The following is a 19,834-nucleotide window of genomic DNA, read 5'->3' on the forward strand; positions in this document are numbered from 1 at the left end:
GTGCATATATTCCCATTATCAGCGGCACCTCGTCCCTGAGCTGGTGAAAAGTTAAACACTTACTTTCATTAGGCTGGTCCGTGCCCTAATGTTAGCAGTATAGCTGTGAACATAGCAGTGCAGTATGTGTACAGTCTAGGCTATTTGTCATTTGATAAATGGTACAGCTCCTCAAGACCTGAGCCAAGTTCCCATGTCTTGCTTGCCACTTGCTGATTAAAGTGAAAAGGGTTAGCCCCGAAGTTAGCAAGTGAAGTTAGCCTCTTGTGGTGGAGCACCTGGTGCCCATTGGAACCTGACCAGGTTCACTTAAGGTGGACTGACCTTTTAAGGTGGACCAGATATTCTCATTTTAGTGACAATCTCAGCCGCTCCTAAACAGAAAATAGAGAAATGTCTGGCTGCTGAGTCTCTCCCGAGTTTTGCTCAGCCCTCACCCTTCCCCCAAACAAGGCCTGCAAATCAGAAAATGTGTGAATTCAAAATTAGTTTGCTTTCTAGCTCACACAAGCCTCTCATCCGTAATGAACAAGCATGAGATGCAGTTTTTCAAGGTAAACTGTTTTTGTCCCACAGAACCCACAAGGTGCCGAGAAAAGTCGAAACATTTGGTTTTAAATCATTCCTAAAAACAGTTTTGTGTTAAAGGGGTGACTGTCTATTATGGCTGCAGTGAGTGCAGGGGAATAAATTACATGTTTTCTGATTTCAAAGCAGCTTACTGTCAGTGCTGCCAAGTTGGAGCACAGCCAGGGAGAGAGCTTGTCTGAGCAAAAGCGGTCATTCATAGTTTGAACAAATTGGTGATATAATCCAACGTCCTGTTTAAAATGGACAAGAATATAACTCTGTTTAACCAACTGAAAAAACTCTGCATCTCTGCACTATTCAAACCGCACATTCATCATGTTTTTTTCAACACATAACACTACCGTCAATAAGGTTTTCAACTCTCAAAATTCGGTATTTAATATACAAGTTACTACTGAACATTTCTTGGAAGCTCATGACTTGTGAGTTAACTCTGAAGATAGGTGCAATGTTATACATGTAGTAGTGTCTTATGCCACCTCACACAGTGACACTTCAAATAGAGATGTAGCAGGTTCTCCTATGTCACAGGTCTGTTTATAGACGAGGAAAGTCGAGGCCAAGCACTGCTAATCCCATGATGGAACTTGTAGGTCTGACTGCTGAGTAGCTCACCTGAAGGGACACTTTTTTAAACTTGACCTAGATCTGTTTGGTTGTCAATCACATGAATTGGCCAACCATTCAAATATAATTTATTGGGTTTTGACAAGTGTGGCAGGTTTACTGGATAATCTTCCTTGTATTTGATATCATACATCAGTTTGTCCATGTTGCTCAACTCTTTTTCTTTGTACATTTTATCCGTTCCAAGAATCCCAGAGTTACCCTACACCACCAAATACAATTTTAAACACTGACACTCTAAATAAAGTTTGATCAACTGGGGATTCAGTATCATATGGTGGTCTGGAGATCAGACATAAAACAAAAACTGAAGTTGAGTTGAGTGTCAATTCATGAATACCCAACATTTGACTGAGTGGGAGTCACGGCCAATTCACTTCAGTTCAAAAAGCCAATTCAGAAAGCATTTTTAGAAGCGCTTTAGACATCTGTCATTCACGCGTCTCATGGAATAGATACGCTTCCATTTTATTAAATGTATCAATCTGCGTTGAATCCGAGACTCGTGTGTCTCACGGGGACCCCCCCATGTTTTTTCACGCTTCATGTCTATTTTTGTCACGTTTAGTGAAGCGGAGTCTGCACAGACAACTGTTTAAATCACACAGATATCCCGCTGTATATGTGTTTTGAACTTATTAACTGTATCTACATTGATTAATCAAGGCTCCCTTGCTGTGAGCTTGCCTGTTACACTACAGGCAGATTCCTCTTATTCAATACAGTGGGCGGGGAAATAAAATCATTGAATCAATTAATACTGTTAATTTTTTTCCTGTTGAGCCAACATGAAAACCGTTTTGGTTCAGTAAATTTCTGCTGTCAGTCAGCCTGATGAAGGCAGTTTAGCCGGCCGCTGTGCCGCTACCAGAGGATGGAGTCAGTGTGGATTGGATGACACAAAGCTGTGATTCTTTGCTGAAGCAACGGCGCAAAACACAACATTACAGATCTTTTTATGTTATTATGAGAAGCGTAAAAATATTTTTGGTTCATTATGAAACTGTGGCATGACAAATTAGACTTACAGGCTGCTGTAGTCACGTCCTAATCAAACCAATGCTGATCACAACAAGCCATGCTTGGAGTTAAATGCTATTGTCAGCATGCTAACAATGAAAATGCTAACATGCTGAGTTTAGCAGGTATAATGTTTATCATGTTCACCATCTTAGTTTAGCATAACATTTTGCTAATTAGCACTAAACACAGTACAGCTGAGCCTGATGGGAATTTCATTATTTTTGCAGACATTTGGTCAATAAAATTTAAATACTGACCTAACAATGGTACTAGATCAAAAGTCAGGAGATCAAACTGCAGTTGGTCCACTGGGGACCATGCACGTGTGCACCAAATTTTCTGGAAATTCATCTAAAAGTTGTTGAGACGTTTCACTCAAAACCATAAATGTCAACCTCATAGTGGCACTACAGGGAAAGGTCAGAGGATCACCAAAGTCACTAGGATTCTTCCTCTGGGAACCATGATTGTCTTTACAAAATTTCACACGAAGCCATCCAGTAGTTGTTAAGATATTTCAGTCTGGACCAAAGTAGTGGACCAACAGACTGACCCTGCCTTGGCTAGCATGGCTAAAAACATACAACATTAATGCCCTGATTTTGTATTAGATACTGTAGATGTGGATTGTGTTGATTGAATATTCATGAATGTCTCAATCTTTCTATGTGTCTTTGTTTTTCTCAGGCTGGTGTCCTCCATCCATGCTGTCATGGCGACCACGGCAGGAGTCATCGTTGTGTCATCGTGCCGGGGCAACGTTATTAATGACAGGTTAGACATCATGTCATCTATCCCCAAACTGCTGATAACGTATACGTCTCTGAATCCCCTCACATGTTTTAGATTTCCCACTCAATTATTACACATTCTTAGCTTCACCCACACCCTCAGGACCAAGTCAGAAGTCTGGGTAAGATCTGTAAGACTCCCTATTTTGACATACACACTCAAACAATGGAGAAGCAACAGAATGCCATTTGTTGAAGATGAGAAAGGTCTGAGTTTATGCAGATGTCCTTTAAAGCACAGGAGCAACAGCCTGGTAACAACCGAGTCACATTCGTATTGATTCCTTCAAATAAACAGAAAATTATAGTTGTTTTCTCCTCCACTCAACTACATGAAAGTACTTGAAAGAGAATTGAAGACAGCTTCATTGGCATGGTCAACGACTCATGTAAATTACATGCTCAGTGCTAACATGCCTGCAAGCAAAGACATTGCCTGCCTCTTTTTATCTGTACGCCTGAACACAATGTTAGCATTGTGTATTTCTTTTAAGAATCAGCTTACTTCTTTTATTCATATGTTCTTTCCCACTTACACTTGATTGATTTTTTTTTTTTACCATATACTTCACTTTTTGGTGTGATTTAAAAAAGAAAAAAAGCTGCACAAACATGCACACATATGCTTATATAACTGAACCGTATCTCTAGCCATCTTGTCTCTACAGTGTAATGGCTGTACAAGGTAGGAAACAAGCGTTACCTTTGCACCTATGTACATTAGGATGGTCCATGGTTTAGGCTGCCCTAAATATCCATGAAGAAAAAACTATTGTACCACCCTGCCATATCTGCACTAGAAAGTGTGCTGCTAGTTTTTTTTAGCTAGAAAGTAATCTGTAGAAGGAAATGCTAGCAAGTTTGAAGGTCTACAGTAATGACTGCAATGCTTTTTTTGAAAGACATATTATATGTTTCACCCCATGACAGTGGGTAGATGTCCATTGAGAAGGGGTACGGGTTCCTCAGTGCTCATTTTTAATAAGGTCAGGGTAATAAAAAAGTTAACTTTGCCTTTATTTCAACAAAACACATTTTCCTCCACATTCTTTTCCGGGACAGTCTGACTGTTATTCAACCGTTTTCATTTAAGCCCTGCCCCCAGATCAGCCACCTGGCAGCAAGTTAGCATTAGCATGGCGTTAGCCCCCCTGTGCAGTTTATGAAAGTGTGACGCTAAGCTAATGCTAGCCTATTAATCCTACTGAGTCAGCGGCCAGACCTGGGCAGGCCCAGTTTCAGGCTGCTAATCTCCACCGCCCCTCCCCATCACCCACAGGGCTTAATTCCTCCACAACGCTGCTCAGTTCTGCTGTCCTGTGACGTGCTCAGGGCCTGGAGCTTAGCAGACACATGCTCCGCAGTCAGGCCCATGAATACTCTAATACTCCATCACAATCTGTCACTTCATTTAGCCTTCATTGCCTCAGTTGCAACAACTATTACAAGGTTTGGCAGCGGAAAAAGCTCCAATACTTAGGAAACAGCATATAATATGTGGAGTTTGTCAGCCTGGAACATATTATTCCTCATGCTAATCATTAATAGTTTTGGTGTTCATGTTGTCACACTGAACAGCCACATTGACTAACAGACAGCAACATTGCTACAGCGAAGTCAGATGGGACAAGAAACACAAACAGACAGATGATCAGACAGGTTTTAAACAACTTCACAATTTACAAACAGACTTCCTGGTTCGAGTTTGACCTAACATATTCGCCATATACTTGCATACACAGTTTTTTTGAGCGACTGCTACAAACATTTTGAGAGTGCTCAGAGCCCCAGTGATACTAGATTTTTTTAGACTTCCTATTTTTGAAAGTTTAACATATCTGAAAACAATATATCGGGCAATAATATTCTTTTTTGTTACGTAAGCTTGATCACTGTCTCTAAACTGCCTCAAGCATATAAATGTCTTGCATTTCTGTACTACTGTTTCTTGTTACTTCTAGTATAGGCCACGCAGATAACGATATATATCTGCACAAAGTAAATTTTGGCCCATCCAATTTATTTGTCTAAATAAACCCCCAAATAAAGTGGTTTATAAAATCTGACTAATTGTTGACTTGTTTCAAACTCGTCAGTCGTCTGTCTTTTGCTGTTTAACTCTGAATTTGCAACATTGCCATGTTCCCAGATCTCAGCAGTTAATGCTCTGACTTTGGTGAGCACATTGTCATTGTAACCAACAGAGACAATTTCCAAAGATACAAAAAGAAGACCCAAGTTGTAGTAAACTGTAATTATCTTGTAGGTACACACAAATCATGCATAATTATAACTGCTATAAATGCAGTAATGTACTATTCAATAGCACAAAACAGTCAAACAAAATTACTAATCATGTATCCTATAGAATATAATACAGTAACGCACAGCTGTACATCAGTCATTACTACCTTGAACTTATCCCAAAGCAACTGTCTGATCATTTGTAACGTGCAGCACAGAGGCTGAGGAAGGATGTGTGTTGGTATACACATATTTTTATGGGAAAGGCCTTATCAGCAAGTTTCAAGAGTGTTTCCTCTGTGTATGCTTAAAAAAACAGTCATTTTGTATTTTCCATTGCCCTTAATACAACAGATATTTTTATACTACAGAACTGAGTCGTGCAGCATTCATTCCACCCCGAGCTGTTTGTTGTGCCTTTCTGCTCTTAATCTCCATCCACTGACCTTAAGAGCTAAAGAACCCAGTGTGAGGTCAGAGGTCAGTAGCTCAGCTCTGCCCTCCAGCTTTACTCCGTTCTGTCCACATAATTAACCATCACCATAATCTGTGCTCATTAGACTGCTGCAGCCATCCAAGCTGTTTATTATACTGTATTTACATACGCCTGCCTTAAAGCCCTTGCATGCTTATGGGAAGGAGAGGGAAAGCGACTGTCTGCTTGTGTCTACTCGAACTGAAACTAAAGGTAATGCAGTTTACCATCAACTGCATAGCCTACTGGAGCAAAGTACATGTTAATGATATTTAAACCTTAACCTAAACTCATAAATGACTGTGAGATGGCCCATTTGATCTGCTTAGATGGAGTGTAATTATATGCACATTATATCTAGGTGTAAGGCTATTGAAAAACAGCCATTTGTATATTTTGGGCTCAAACATGTACGGATGTATTTGAGAAGTTTATATTTAGAGGAAAGAACAAGAAAAAGAAATGAAATCCAGTTAATTTCCATAGCCTCAAGGGCTGATGGGAGTCTGTTTTCAATGCTTTATATATATTTTATATATATGTATGTATGTATGTATGTATGTGTGTGTGTGTGTATATATGTATATATGTATATATGTATGTGTATATATATATATATATATATATATATATATATGTGTGTGTGTGTGTGTGTATATATATATATATATATATATATATATATATATATATATATATATATATATATATATATATATATATATATATATATATATATATATATATATATATACACATACACATTTTTTCAATTAATTGATTAACTGCTTGGTCTATAAAACATCAGAAAACTGAAAAAGTCCCACCACAATTTAATGAATTTAATGAACCACAGCTCAAGGTGATGTTATCAAATGTCTTGTTTACTACAATGTTAAGACAAGGAAAAGCAAGATATTGAAACCATCAAATGTTTGGAGTTTTGCTTGAAAATTGACTTTAACCAATAAATGATCATCAAAATAGTTGCAGATTAATCGATTAGTTGATTGACAGAAAATAAATTGACTGATTGTTGCAGCTCTAATAAAGATGTAGATAAATAAATATAAACATTTATTTTGTCTTTTCCTCCTCAGGCACTGGCTGGCCACTTACTTTGTCATCTGGTACGGTGTGCCCTACATGACATACGACATCTTCGCCATGTACCTCAGCCACTACCACCGCTTCCGCGTCAAAGGGCACGAGGAGTACAAGCAGCATTCACTGAGGACCATAAACTCCTTCGTCCGCAGAGAGTTCCTGCTGGTGCTGCATCACATCGCCCTACTCACTATCCTGCTGCCTGTCACACTGGTAAGGAGGGGGAGGGAGGGGTGGGTGATGAGAAAAACGAGGTAGACATTGAAGCAGCGTTGATGAGGTCATGTTGTCTGTAGTCAAGACCAATAACTTAGGTTAGGGATTTCAGTGGTTGACCGTTAATCAGTGAGAGTGAGCTCAGCCCTGAAATAACTTTTAAAAACACACATTTACCAAAAGAAGCGTCTCCGACACTGACAGGAGCACCAACCTGCAGATACAAAGAGACATGACGGATCCATTTTACCAGCCTGCACGGCGACTAGCAGCTAGTTAGCATGGCTAGAATCATTAGCATAGCCGTGCCGTGTTGTGCGTAGCCCATAGACTGTATAAAAATAAGGTGTAGCTGCACCGTGCTGGGCAGGTGACAGGTGTGATCACGATGTTTGTGTGCTCTGAAAGACTTAACGGGGCGGATATAAAGTCACACGCCTGACAGACTGTTAGCCTATCATGCTAATGCTACAGTCAATCTGTAATAACAACATAGATGTTACTTTGTTATCAGGCCATTACCCAGTTGGTGTGCTGAATGATAGAGACCGATATGCTGTCACTCAGTGGTAGAGGGCAAGAGACTGAAAGAGCTAGTTCAGTACCTCAAACCTGAGTACGTTATGCCTTTGAGAGCTATTGTGACTAAACGCATTGAAAACAATTTGAGGTGAAGAAGGATGAGCTAAAAGTAAAGCTAAACAGGGCAGACAAGCTAGCTCTCACCACCGACTGCTGGACAGCTCTCACAAGTGAAAGCTATATCACAATTTTTCTTAAAAATTAACCAGTTAGTTACTGGTTAATGGCTGTCAGTCATTTATATATATGATGCAAGCAGTACTGACAGTGATTGCCCCCAATCTTGCAGCGCTGGTGCTGAAATGATTTGCATCACAATCTCTATCAACACCGTTTGATTACTGGCTGTTAACTAATAAACCGGGAGCATATATAAACACAACAATCGCACTCGGATACGGGACAAATCAAGCGGGCTGAGATCGCCAAGAAAGGGAGGTCTCAGCTCGCTTCCAGTCGAACCCTGGAGCAGTTTGTTTTCAGCAACAACACAATCAACTCAAGCAACCGAAACAACTGTCTCATAACTCTGAATCATACTCCATCAGCCCTAGTGATGAGTAATAAGTCGTGTTCTTTTCATACTGTCCATTTCCAGTAATGCGTTAGTAGTGTGTGCTGTATTATTGTGCATTTTCAAAATCAATCCTCGCTTCAAACTGCATTACCTCCTCATGATTATTTTAAGTCCCAGCGAAATGTAGAATACATTTTCCCAGTTTTAATGTCCTTGTCCTTGTGTTAATTGTTCATTTATTTCTTGTTATATGCCAAATATATATGAAAAAATTAGTATCAGAGTATTTTTACATCAAAATCCCTGTCTTTTCTCTTCCTGTAAAACAGTTTCACATGTTTGATGACTCATCCTGCACTCAGGGGTGTTTACAAAAGTTCATCCAGTCAAATATGAATTTGGGCAAGTAGCTAGCCACACCGGTCATACTAAACCGCACTTCACTGTTTTATTGGTCGTAGTAACTAACAGAGCAATATGGAAATAGATGAAGAGAGAGTTGAAGAAATGTGTGTTTGGATATCAGTGGGCAAAAAATTTTGTTTTCATTTCCAAAACAATGTGGCTGAAGTCTAATTCATTCATCTCTCCCTTGTCCTCCTCCTGATCAAACAGGTAAGGGAGGTGTGTGTGGAGCAAGCAATCCTCTGCAGCTCCACTTAACTCTATATATATATGTAAGCCCACCTCTTTTTTAGCGGTCCAATCAAATGCAAAGGATTTAATTTAAATTCCTCTTGTAAATGTACACCACTTAAATATTCTGTTTCACTGGAAAATACGTCACAGTACAGAAGCTAAAGATGCTCTAACTTCTGTTTCACTTGGACTTTAAGTGGCACCAAAAAAGTACACATGGTGTTCACAGTCATGGATTACCTATCAAGTCATATTTGAGTCTCTGCAAGTCAGGTTTCAACCTGAACTGAAATAAATGGACCTAGAGGCTGCTTGGAATGTAGCAAAAAAAGTGATACGATTGCAAGTAAAACGTAAAAGATACATAATATGATGTACATCAGCATGCAAACGCACTGATCCACCTGGTTCTCAAAACATCTATTATCCCGCTCATCTCAACAACATTGATTACACATGGTTTGAAGCTGCTTGTAGCTTATGAATTGTACTAATTATAGAGGTGTTGGATACATGTATGAACAATTCTTTAACACCAAATCTTCAAACTGAACTGACGATATAGAATCGTCTTTATCACTGACTAGTTAGCAGTTTTTCACCTCACTGGTGACTGAAAGCTGTTTTCAGCTTAGCTGTGATATGAAGTTTGTTACCTTCTGTTTAGAAGCGTATTAAGACTGCAAAAGCCACAGAAAAATTTCGATGTATTAACTCTGTTGCAAGTAATTGGCAGCTGAGCTACTAACCTTATAAGCAGAGTTTGTATTGTTTATTATTATTGTTGTTGTGTTTAACTAAATGCAACAAGTTTGAACCAGCGACAGACTGAACTCACTAAGATAGAAGTCAGAATCAAAGCTGAATGTCATGACGGTATGAACGCTGATGTACATACTGAACAAACTACAAAGTCAGTGACCTTAAATGTTTGAACTGAACTGAATGAAGCGATTCAACACACAACATTTTATTCATTTGAAAAATGTCCCTAAATCGCAGATAGTGAGTTGGTACCCTAAACTGTCATTTCCACTTGGATGGAACGTCCTTTAAAACAGAACTTAGACCAGAAAGTGACACTAAAACTATTTAATGAAATTACGCAGGTGAGTTAGTGGCTCCTTTAGGGTAAGGTATTGGAGTCAGTATGTTTCAACCATAGACTGTATATAAAGATGAACGTAGTAAGCAGGGTTTGAACTTCTGTCTCACACAACTACTTCTATTACAACTGGATGACGATAGTGTGCTATTATGCAAAATCCTGGTACCTGAAAAGTGAACTCTTGGTCAATCTCAAACGGTGGAGTTCTCAGCTTTATGCAGTAGAAAGGACCACTTGACTGATTTTCTGTGTGGTTCATGGGAGGAAACGAGTCCTCAGAGTCCAGCTCAGTTCAAAGGATTAACAAGTCTTCAAGCCTCAAGGGAGTAAATAACAGGAAGGGAAAGAGAACAGTTAACTGGTAATTATTGATTGCTTTCTTTGAAAAAAATAGCAACAAATTATTCTTATTGATTTATTTTACGTCCTTGAATTGTAAGTGTTGGAGGGAGGCAGATGCAGTATGAATGAGCAGGAAGGGAGAGTGAAAGATGCAGGTTGTTTTCTGAAAACTGAAGCCGAGCAAAGATCTCAATGTACATAAAAGCATCAAAGCTTGGAAAAAATATCGTAAATGGGTAATTATACAGTCAGTTGTTAAGCGAAGGCAAACAAGGAAGCAGGCGACAAAAGAGGAGAGGTACTGTGCACCAGGATGACTTTTTGTGTAAGATTAACCAGCATAACAGTAAATTGGAGACCTACTTAAATGTTACACCTGAGTTCACGGTGTCAACAAAGAAAGGTCCCGTAAACTCAGTCCATAGAGGAACTTGACAGTTGTAGTGTTGAATAAATGAATATTTTTAGTCTAAATTTGTATTATAATTCTATTTTCTCTTATATTTATATAATATTTATTTCTTCACACACTAGAATTTGCTTGTTCAGGAGCTCGCTACAGACCACCTTCAACCTGCTACTACAGTTTATATCCCATAGGGTTTACAGAAACATGCACCAGAGCTACTCTCCTTTCCAAGTAGTATCCCAGGTTAGCAGGCCAGGTGCAGTGGAAACCCGGCCCTTTTGTTTGCAGTGGCAGTCACTTGCAATATGAGATCACATTACCCTACATTATTCAGCCGCAGCTGCAGTCATCCTCTCTTTCTCTTAACTCGCCACCCCTCCCTCCGTTTTTCCTCTTGTTCCCTCACTCATCAGCTTTATGCCACTCTGGCTTGCCCGGGTAATACATGACCTGGTATACTTATCCAAAAAACTGTTTGGGAGGACAATGACATGCAGGAGAAGGAAAAGACCAAACCTTTATGTGTAGATTAAAGCAACTAAGTTGAAATCAAGCAAAAAGTTTCCCAGCTGATTTCAGAAATACGTTGTTGCTTCAATGTTAGAGTAAAAAAAAAAACATTATTCTGTATTTTTCTTATGATAGAAACCCATGAAAAGACCATAACCAACAATCTCTTAGTCAGTCTCTTGATACCTTCTGACTTTCCTGTGGCACTACAAGTACATTGGTTCCTTCCGAAGACAAAAAGGACACAAATATACAGTTTCATTCAGTAAAAGACTCAGTAATTTCCTAAAACAGCCAGGCACTGTAGTTTTAAATATGCATAACATAAAGTTACTCAAACAGGAGCAAATAATGTATTCTTTTGGGGATTATTTTCAACCGCGAACTTGGTGTGCAAGTGAGTTATTTACGGCAGTGGAACAGTGTACTAATAAGTGTAATTAAGAAGCATGTCACCCACATCGTTGGTTTTTGGGACGTCAGGGGATTAGTTGACAATAAGAAAAATCACCAGACTTATCCTTTAAATTGTATCAGTATTAAAAGGCCAATAATAATGATAATAATAATAATGATTGATAATGATTGGTTGCAGCCCTGTTTGAGACCAAATAACCAAAAGAAAACGAATGTGACCAGTATAAAGTGTGTCTGTCACAATGTTTGTGGACTCACTTTAGGAACAGGAGGAGAAGCTCAGAGTGGAACCATCTCTCCTGAGCTGGATGGGGATGGTTGGGGCATCAGATCAGGATTCCTTTGAGAGGCCACCTTGTGTAGGTATTCGGGGCAAGTCCAACTAGGAGGAGAACTAGGGGCAGACCTAGAGTACCTGAGATATTACAAATCAGACCTTGGAAGGTTAACGATACCCCAGGAGGAGCAGGGGAAGAAAGAAGATACGGCTGTCGAGAGGAACATCATTATATTTAAGCCCTGTACTGACACTGGTTTACATGATGGTGCAAGGTGTTGAATCAACCTCAGTGGTAGTTAGCATGAAATAGATTTTATGTTCATGTCTGGTTAGCTAGTGGTTAACCATGACATTTTATGTGCACACAGGAGAATGTGTGTTGTAGAAAATTCAAATAAATCTCTGGACAGATGGTGAGCATCAAATGCTAACAACCACAGATACACCTATTTTTGTCAGTGGCTGCAGGCAAACTGGCAGTTTGAACGATGCCTCATGCAGAGACTTACAGTAGTATAAAGGTACCACATACACACCAAGGTGCAGGTGGAGGTGGAATGAGGTAGCCAGGTAGTTGGTTAGGCGTGGTGTAAAGTTCCCCTCTGTGGTCTCAGTCATTCTTTCATGGCCAGATGGCAAGGCCTCGTCTGGAGCCACTCATGCTTTATTCATCATCAGCACACAGTAAGCTAGGCTAACAGACAGCACTTGTCTTTTGTCTGGAGTCCCTTTATCCATCTAGACTGACTCACCTATTCTAGGATGGCTTCTCTAACCTCACAGCACCGTGCAGCAGGTCAATATTTCAAAGCTTAATTTATTACTTATGTACAGGACATCACTCTCTCTGCCCTGGCCGGCCTCTCTTCCCTTTTTGCTATCTTGAAGTTGTGGTGGTGTAAGACATTTGCCTCTTGTGGTTGTGGCATTACACACACAAAAAAAACATAGAGATTATCTGTCCAATATTGGCAAAAGGATTTTACTCAACAGCTATTGGTTGTCAGTTTTAAATGTAATCTGTTTCAATCTGATTTATATTGAAACATGCTCAATATGTCTGTTTATGTGGACGTATGTTTGCTGTCTGAAAGTGAGGACAGGACAATTTTGGACTCTCTGAACTTGTGGTTTTAAAGATACCCCGCCCCAGTAACAACATGCAACTGCAGGTGAGGCAAGCAGAGTCAGTGTGGGTTAAAAAAAAAAAGTGTCAGTGACATCTTTCAGGTACACCAAACCCCTAAAGCGCTGCTGTTGATTGATAACTGAAGAGTGGTTGTCCAAACCTTCCTTCCACAACAAATCCACACTGACAGTTCTCTTTTGACAGATGTAACACAAAACACTACAGGGCAAACTTCTATACAAAACTAGTAAAGGAAAGCTTTTTATTCAGGCTATATTTTTGCTATTCAGCTATCAAACAGATCAAAAGGATTGGCTTTACAGAGGACTAATGACCATGTGAACCATATGGCAGCCTGAAGGGTCGGTTTCAGTGAATCATTTTAGTGTCACATGATGGAGTAAAGGCTGATTCAGAGGTTTTTACACCCTTAAATTAGTATGTAAAGGATAACATTGGATGGAACAATTATACTTCTGTATATTTGCCAACAGCAGCTTTATTCCTAAATTGTGTCAGAATTAGTGTTAATCGATTAATCAAAACAACAACAAGTCAAAACCTGATACTATCGCATGTCTTTTGAAGCCTCTCTTAGCACATTTTCAATGAGACGGTTCCAGAAGTCGTCCTTGAATGTCAGCTGTGTTTTTTCCCTGCTCGTGTTTGTTTGCTCACTCCGTGTGTGCTCTTGTTTGTCTGTTCCTCAGTTCTTCAGAAGGGACCAGGGGGATTTCTTCATCGGTTGCTTGTTTCTAACAGAGCTCAGCACACCCTTCGTCTCCTTGGGGAAGATACTTATTCAGGTGAGACAGCGTGTACACACATGCAAGCATCAGACACAACTAGGAGGTCATACTTATGTCGTGTTTTCTGTGCTTTTTGTGTAAAGAGAACATGTAGTGTAAACATTATATAATTGACACTGACAAGGCCACCCTTGCTTTGCCAGACAGGTTTAACCCCTCCCCCAAACAGCAAATGTCCAATCATAGCTTAGCAATCTTAAAAGTGGAGGGAATATATTAAAAATTATCTGTTGGTCTGCTCCAGGCTGCAAACGTTAGCATATCCAGGTAACTAGCTCACTAGTAGTAACATAGTGTTGCTTCAAAGGCCGAGAGCCTATCATTAACTACATCAGTTTGTCAGGTTACATGTTCACGACTGTTACATCCATCTTGTTGTATTTCCCTCTGTGTGAAAGCCGGTCCTGTAGGCTTTTTTATCAGAATGTAGGCTAACGTTAGCACCTCTTTCCTGCTGCTTTTGGGGAAGTTTGCACTCCAGCAGCCACAGCCAATGTTCTCCAAACACCTCAATATCTCATCCTAAAAGCATTTTCTCTTGTTACATTGAAAGCAGAACCTACAGTTTTAAAAATATAAACAATAAAGCAGATATCTAACCTCTGTCTTATGCACATAAGCTAACAAGCTCTACACTGTTATATAAGAACAATACTGTTTCTATATCTCCATATCTTCTACATGGATCATTAACTAGTGAGAAGGCTGACTTTTGCCCGGGGACATGTAGCTTTAGCCTCACTCTTTTAGTAGGATATCATATATCATGCTTACTGATACACTTCAAAGCAACACAACTCATTTGAAGATGTGACCTCTGGCTTTGTGAAATTGTGATGTGCATTTTTCACTATTTTCTGACATGTTATAGACAAATTAATGAATCAATCAAAACAGAACTGCTAGATTACTTGATACTGTAAATGTTTGTCAGTTGCAGTTCTAGATTGTTTACTTATTAGCTTAAAAGTAATTATAAGCTCTCACTTTTTTTCACACATGTGCCTGCTAACGTACTGTATTAGCATGGAGGCTAAAAGCTATGAGGCACCAAGCCGACCTTAAAAACGTACAGCTCCACCTACTGAGAAATAAACAGTCAGTAGTCTGTGTTCCTGTTCCAGAAATCATCACAGAAAGACCAACAAAACAAATTTATAACACATTTAGCAATAAATAAATATGCTAAATGCATGCCAAATAGGCTGGAAAAAGCTTCCAAGTGTTTTCCCTTCAGACATCCCTTCATGACACTTTAAATATGATTACACAATGTTCAATTGTAACGTCCCCGAATACGATTTAAAGGTTTATTCAGTATGTAAATAATTGATAGGCAACTTAGTGAGACTTCGGGCCAAGTGTTACAGCAGGATAAATGTAATTTCCCTGAACTGTCAGGTGATACATCACCTTGAATATATGTGATTAGTTAATGTCATTGTCTTCAGGACATTGTCGCCAACCTAATGTGAAATGATATTTTCCTAGTATAAAATAATTAATAAAAAAATCATTTTTAATGGATTTTCAGAAATACACAAATGCTGTCAGAGATACCTCAGATTTATGTGAAGCTATCAGTGTAAATGATAAAGATGCATAAATGGTATTTGATATCTGTAAATAGGAGCTGGACTGCAGTGGTTCTAAAGCCATCTTGTTATGACTCTCTGCCCGGGCACAAGAAATTCATTCATCATTTTTCTTATGCAATTCCTTTTCAGGTGATATGCAGTGCTTGCATCATCAAAAACCACAGTACCTCCATTTCATTTGGGATGTAGCTTGTCACTGTACCATCAATAATTAAGGTGCATGGCTCACCAAAAAAAGAAGAAAAAAAAAAAAAGCAAACATTAGTCAGTAGCATTTAGCTAAGAAGCTATGGCACTGTTTACTCTCCCAGTCTCCACTGCAGTTAATTCCTTTATTGGTTCCACCCATACAACTGGCAGTATATCCTGCATGTTGACAAGCACGTATGTGCTGCATCGTCAGAGGCTCCACGTCTTAGAAAAGCAGTAATCTAAGAATAGAAGAGCCTTGCTGTGTATCTCAGTAAAATCAGTGGACCGTGAGCTTCCAGGTCTTTGCTGACATCTGGTGTCAGCAGAGAAAAAGAGCAAAGCAAAGCTCCATTGCTCCTCTGTCTTCAAAAAACGCTGCCCTCCTTTGGACCAGATCAGCACTAACAGAAACTCTGCCAGACATTTTTACTGCTCTCAACCGCAGCGTTGATTCCTATTGATTTCTGTTGTGCAGACCAGCGTTCCTGCAGTGTTTCACCTCAAAGATAAGAAGAAGATAACTGAATCACTTATGATAATCATTGTTAGGTATGACTCAGGAAAGAATGGTGAAGACGTACCAATAAAAAGGTTATAACAAAAACACAATAATATACTATTTACTATGTATTACCATGTAATCTAAGAAATATACCCTAACAAATAGAGCTGCAGCTAATGATTATTTTCATTATCTATTTAATCTGATGATTATTTTCTCGATAAATCGATTAATCATTTGGTCTATGAAATTAAACATTACTGTTACAATTTCCCAGAATCGAAGGTGACATCTAGAAATGTCTCAGATATTCCATTTACTATCACGTATGACAAATAAAAGCATTCAATCATCACATTTGAGAAGATGAAAACAGCAAATGTTTGGCTTTTTTGCTTAAACTATGACTTAGATTATTCAATTATCAAAATAGTTATAGTAGATCAAAATTACTTTTCTGTCATTTGACTAATCTATTCATTGCAGCTCTACTAACAAATAAAATAAAGACTGTTGTACACTATATCACCACTATTTTAGAGGTATCATGTCATTAACTGAAGTATTAGACAAGTGGGAATTTTGACCTGTTGGTGACGCTCAATTAAAAGTCAGGAGATCCCCAAAGTCGTTAGAATTAATCCTCTGGGGACCATGAATGACTGCACTCAGTTTAATGGGCCAAAATATTTCACTGCAGACCAACTGATGAACACATCCTTTAACAGATATTATAATCCATAGATGCAATGTCAACAGGGCAAGCAGACTTTAAAGATCTCATGTTTGAAGACATATGAAAAATAAAAAAGAAGTTAAATACATATTGTACATGATTCTGCACCGTGAAGCTCAAACAACCAACTGAAGGAACAAGAAGAAAAACAGATGTTTGAGTGATGAAGGACTTAAAATAATAGCTGCCCATGATGATTTAAAAAAAAAAAAGCTACTTTACCAGCTTACCTTGAAATGTTGTCTTCATCCATATCCTCTTTCCACCCCTCCCCGTTTTTCTTGTCTCCACACACCAGCTCAGCCTCCAGGACCTCTGGCTGCACAAGGCCAACGGCGGTATGGTACTACTCACCTTCTTTATTTGCCGCATCGCCCTCTTCCCCTACATGTACTGGATGTACGGCCACCACTACGGCATCCCGCTCTACAGCGTGCCCTTCCACCTGCCACTCTCCGCCAACCTGGGCAACTCTTGCATCCTGGCGCCGCAGGTCTACTGGTTCGTGCTGCTTTGCCGAAAGGGCTACCGTCTGTACCAGCGTAGCCGTAGGCCAGACTCGTCACCTGTGGCTGCCGTCACTGACAATTCTAAGGATGATTGATATCCAGTTCACGAATACTCGCTCAAGCCGCACACTCAGCTACTAACGCAACTACTTCTGCAAAGGCACTAGTTTGACTTAATACATTTCAAACCCCACCATTGTACTGTAGTACACCAGGACTGCCTGCACTCCTTGGCATTTTCCTCACACTTTAACTCCTCAGTTAGAAATCTGCTGCCTAAGTGGACCTCTCCACCAATCCAATTCTACTACTGAAGTTTGATGATTTAGGTTTTTATTGGGTTTGGCTCTTGCCTGGATCTTGTTGAAGTGCTACGCTGCGTCTGTCTACATTTACAGCACTGAGGAAAGAGTGAAAACGTGGAGTAAAAGCACCAGAAACTGAGGAGGCGCTTCCATGGAAAGAAGTAATCTTATCTATTACTCCTACTGTGTTTACAGCCTCTGCTGATGTTAAGGGTCTGCTACAGTGTGTGTGTGTGAGTGGCCGTAACAACAGGTTGTATTTATTTTTATGGTTTCGCTGTAAGAGTGATGTGTCGGAGTTGCGTTCCCACCTCCCGTTCATTCACTTATCACGCAGACATGAAGGGTTAGGGGGTGCAAATTTAGGTAGTATTAGAAGGAAAAAATGTGAGGAACACATGTGACCTCATTCACATTTGACAGCTAATTTATATTTTGTTTGGAATAGCCTCTTTTGTTTATACCCAATCAATGTGATAGGTTCTGACTTTTCACCCCTGCTGTTTTTTTTTGTTTTTGTTGTTGTTGTGGTTTCCTATACATCATCATGTCACCATGGCATCAGTTTGCAGCAACAATCCCACGTTCCTCACCGTGACATCCAGCACAGTTTTAAGGCCCCGGCTCATTTATTCCCAGTAGCCGTCCCCTTCAGTAAGACTTTTCGTATGCGCAGTGTATCCCACAGAATTAATGCTGCATCCATGTTCCATGGGAAAGATTGTAAATACAAGCTTCCTACTTGGAAATATTTTTTACTGCCGGTTGAACGTTTTCAGGAATTCGGTTCGGCAATAATTCCCAACGTCTCGAGTTGGAGAATGGCGGCACCATCAAACTCATGCTTCATTCTCACAAATTGAAGATTTCCATCACATAAGTCACTTTCATGGTTGCTCGTCTTGAAGTACACGTCAAGAAATAAGTACATGCTGGATTTTGGTTTCCTGTGACATGACATCAACCTAATCACATGGCGAAAACTACACACCGCATTGCTGACAATGTCTGAATAATCACGTAAAGCCGATATAAGGCAATATATAGCCCTCTGATAGAAAATGTAGTATATTTTGACTAATTCAGATTCAAATTTCTGCTGTATTGTGTCTGTATCATTTGCATGTATTTACAGAGAAGAGGGCAAGTTTATTTTTTGCTACTGAGAGACTCATCTTATGAATCCAAAATCTCTTGTTAGATGACACTGGAGCGTTGCAGCTGCCGTAGAAATGTTGCCTTGCTGACAGCCGGAGCTGATGTGGAGCAGCTAGGGACGACACAGTCACTGAGGGTCACTTACGGTCAAATGTCCAGTGGAAAGTCTGTCAGATCTGCCCATCAGACCTCAGAGGGGGGTGATAAGAACATGGTAACACCTAATGTAGGTTTAGGTCAGATGATGCCTGGTTGATCTCAGGGCCAGGTCAGAGCAATAACTTACACCGAGGATTGAAATTTCAGAGCAATTCGCCACAAAAAAAATCAAGTAAATCAGGAGGTATTGTTCCTGAAAAGTGTCTGTAACATTTGTAAGAGAATGAATGACATCCAGTTACTTTTCTTTGAGGCTCTAGAGATTTATATGCACTTGTGTATGAGGTGTTAACACAGGGCTATAATGTTTCTAGAGATTTACATCATATTATAGTTTCATCACAAAAAATAGTTTTTAAAATCATATCTAAACTGATAATCCAGACATTGTTGCTTGACTTGAGAGGACCATTTTTATCATGCAAAGCTATATTTAATTTCTGTTGGAGTCACAGATGCAGAAAGACATTTATCTTAGAGGCATTTATGAGAGAAAATCAATGTCACATGCTTCACTTTTGAATACAATTAAACAGAAGCTATTATTTTCAAAAAAATATACGCTACAGGGTTAGTTTCACACACATTCTAGACCCTTGGATAATACTCTTGGTCATATAAGCTTTATAGTGAACTAACTGATTCAGAATGCATTAATGGGCTTTTTTCTGTCCTGCAAATTTAATCTATGCAAAAGGGGCTGCCGTGCATGTATACAAGACTAATGTCAAGTCATATCAAATTCAAGTCTCAGTACGTTGCTTTGTTTCTGAATGTTTTGGGACCCTACGTTTATTTCTACTGTACATTTCTACGGGGACTCCACACCACAAATCATCACACAAGTCTCGTGTTGCAT

At 39.4% G+C, this 19,834-nt stretch overlaps 1 protein-coding gene across 5 annotated transcripts in view; it reads left to right on the plus strand.

Annotated features, from left to right (window-relative positions):
• Positions 1–19,532, plus strand: part of tlcd3a (TLC domain containing 3A) — a 33,827-nt gene extending 14,295 nt beyond the window's left edge. For all 5 annotated transcript variants that reach the window (XM_042430648.1, XM_042430645.1, XM_042430647.1 and 2 more), the window contains 4 exons: positions 2,929–3,015; positions 6,852–7,071; positions 13,718–13,813; positions 17,143–19,532. In XM_042430648.1, coding sequence (XP_042286582.1) covers positions 2,929–3,015; positions 6,852–7,071; positions 13,718–13,813; positions 17,143–17,448 — 709 coding nt within the window. In that variant the 3' untranslated portion in view covers positions 17,449–19,532. The remainder of the gene's footprint in view (positions 1–2,928; positions 3,016–6,851; positions 7,072–13,717; positions 13,814–17,142) is intronic.
• Positions 19,533–19,834: the final 302 nt, after the last annotated feature.

The sequence above is a fragment of the Thunnus maccoyii genome, chromosome 13 (genome assembly GCF_910596095.1).
Source record: "Thunnus maccoyii chromosome 13, fThuMac1.1, whole genome shotgun sequence".
NCBI classification, from domain to species: Eukaryota; Metazoa; Chordata; class Actinopteri; order Scombriformes; family Scombridae; genus Thunnus; species Thunnus maccoyii.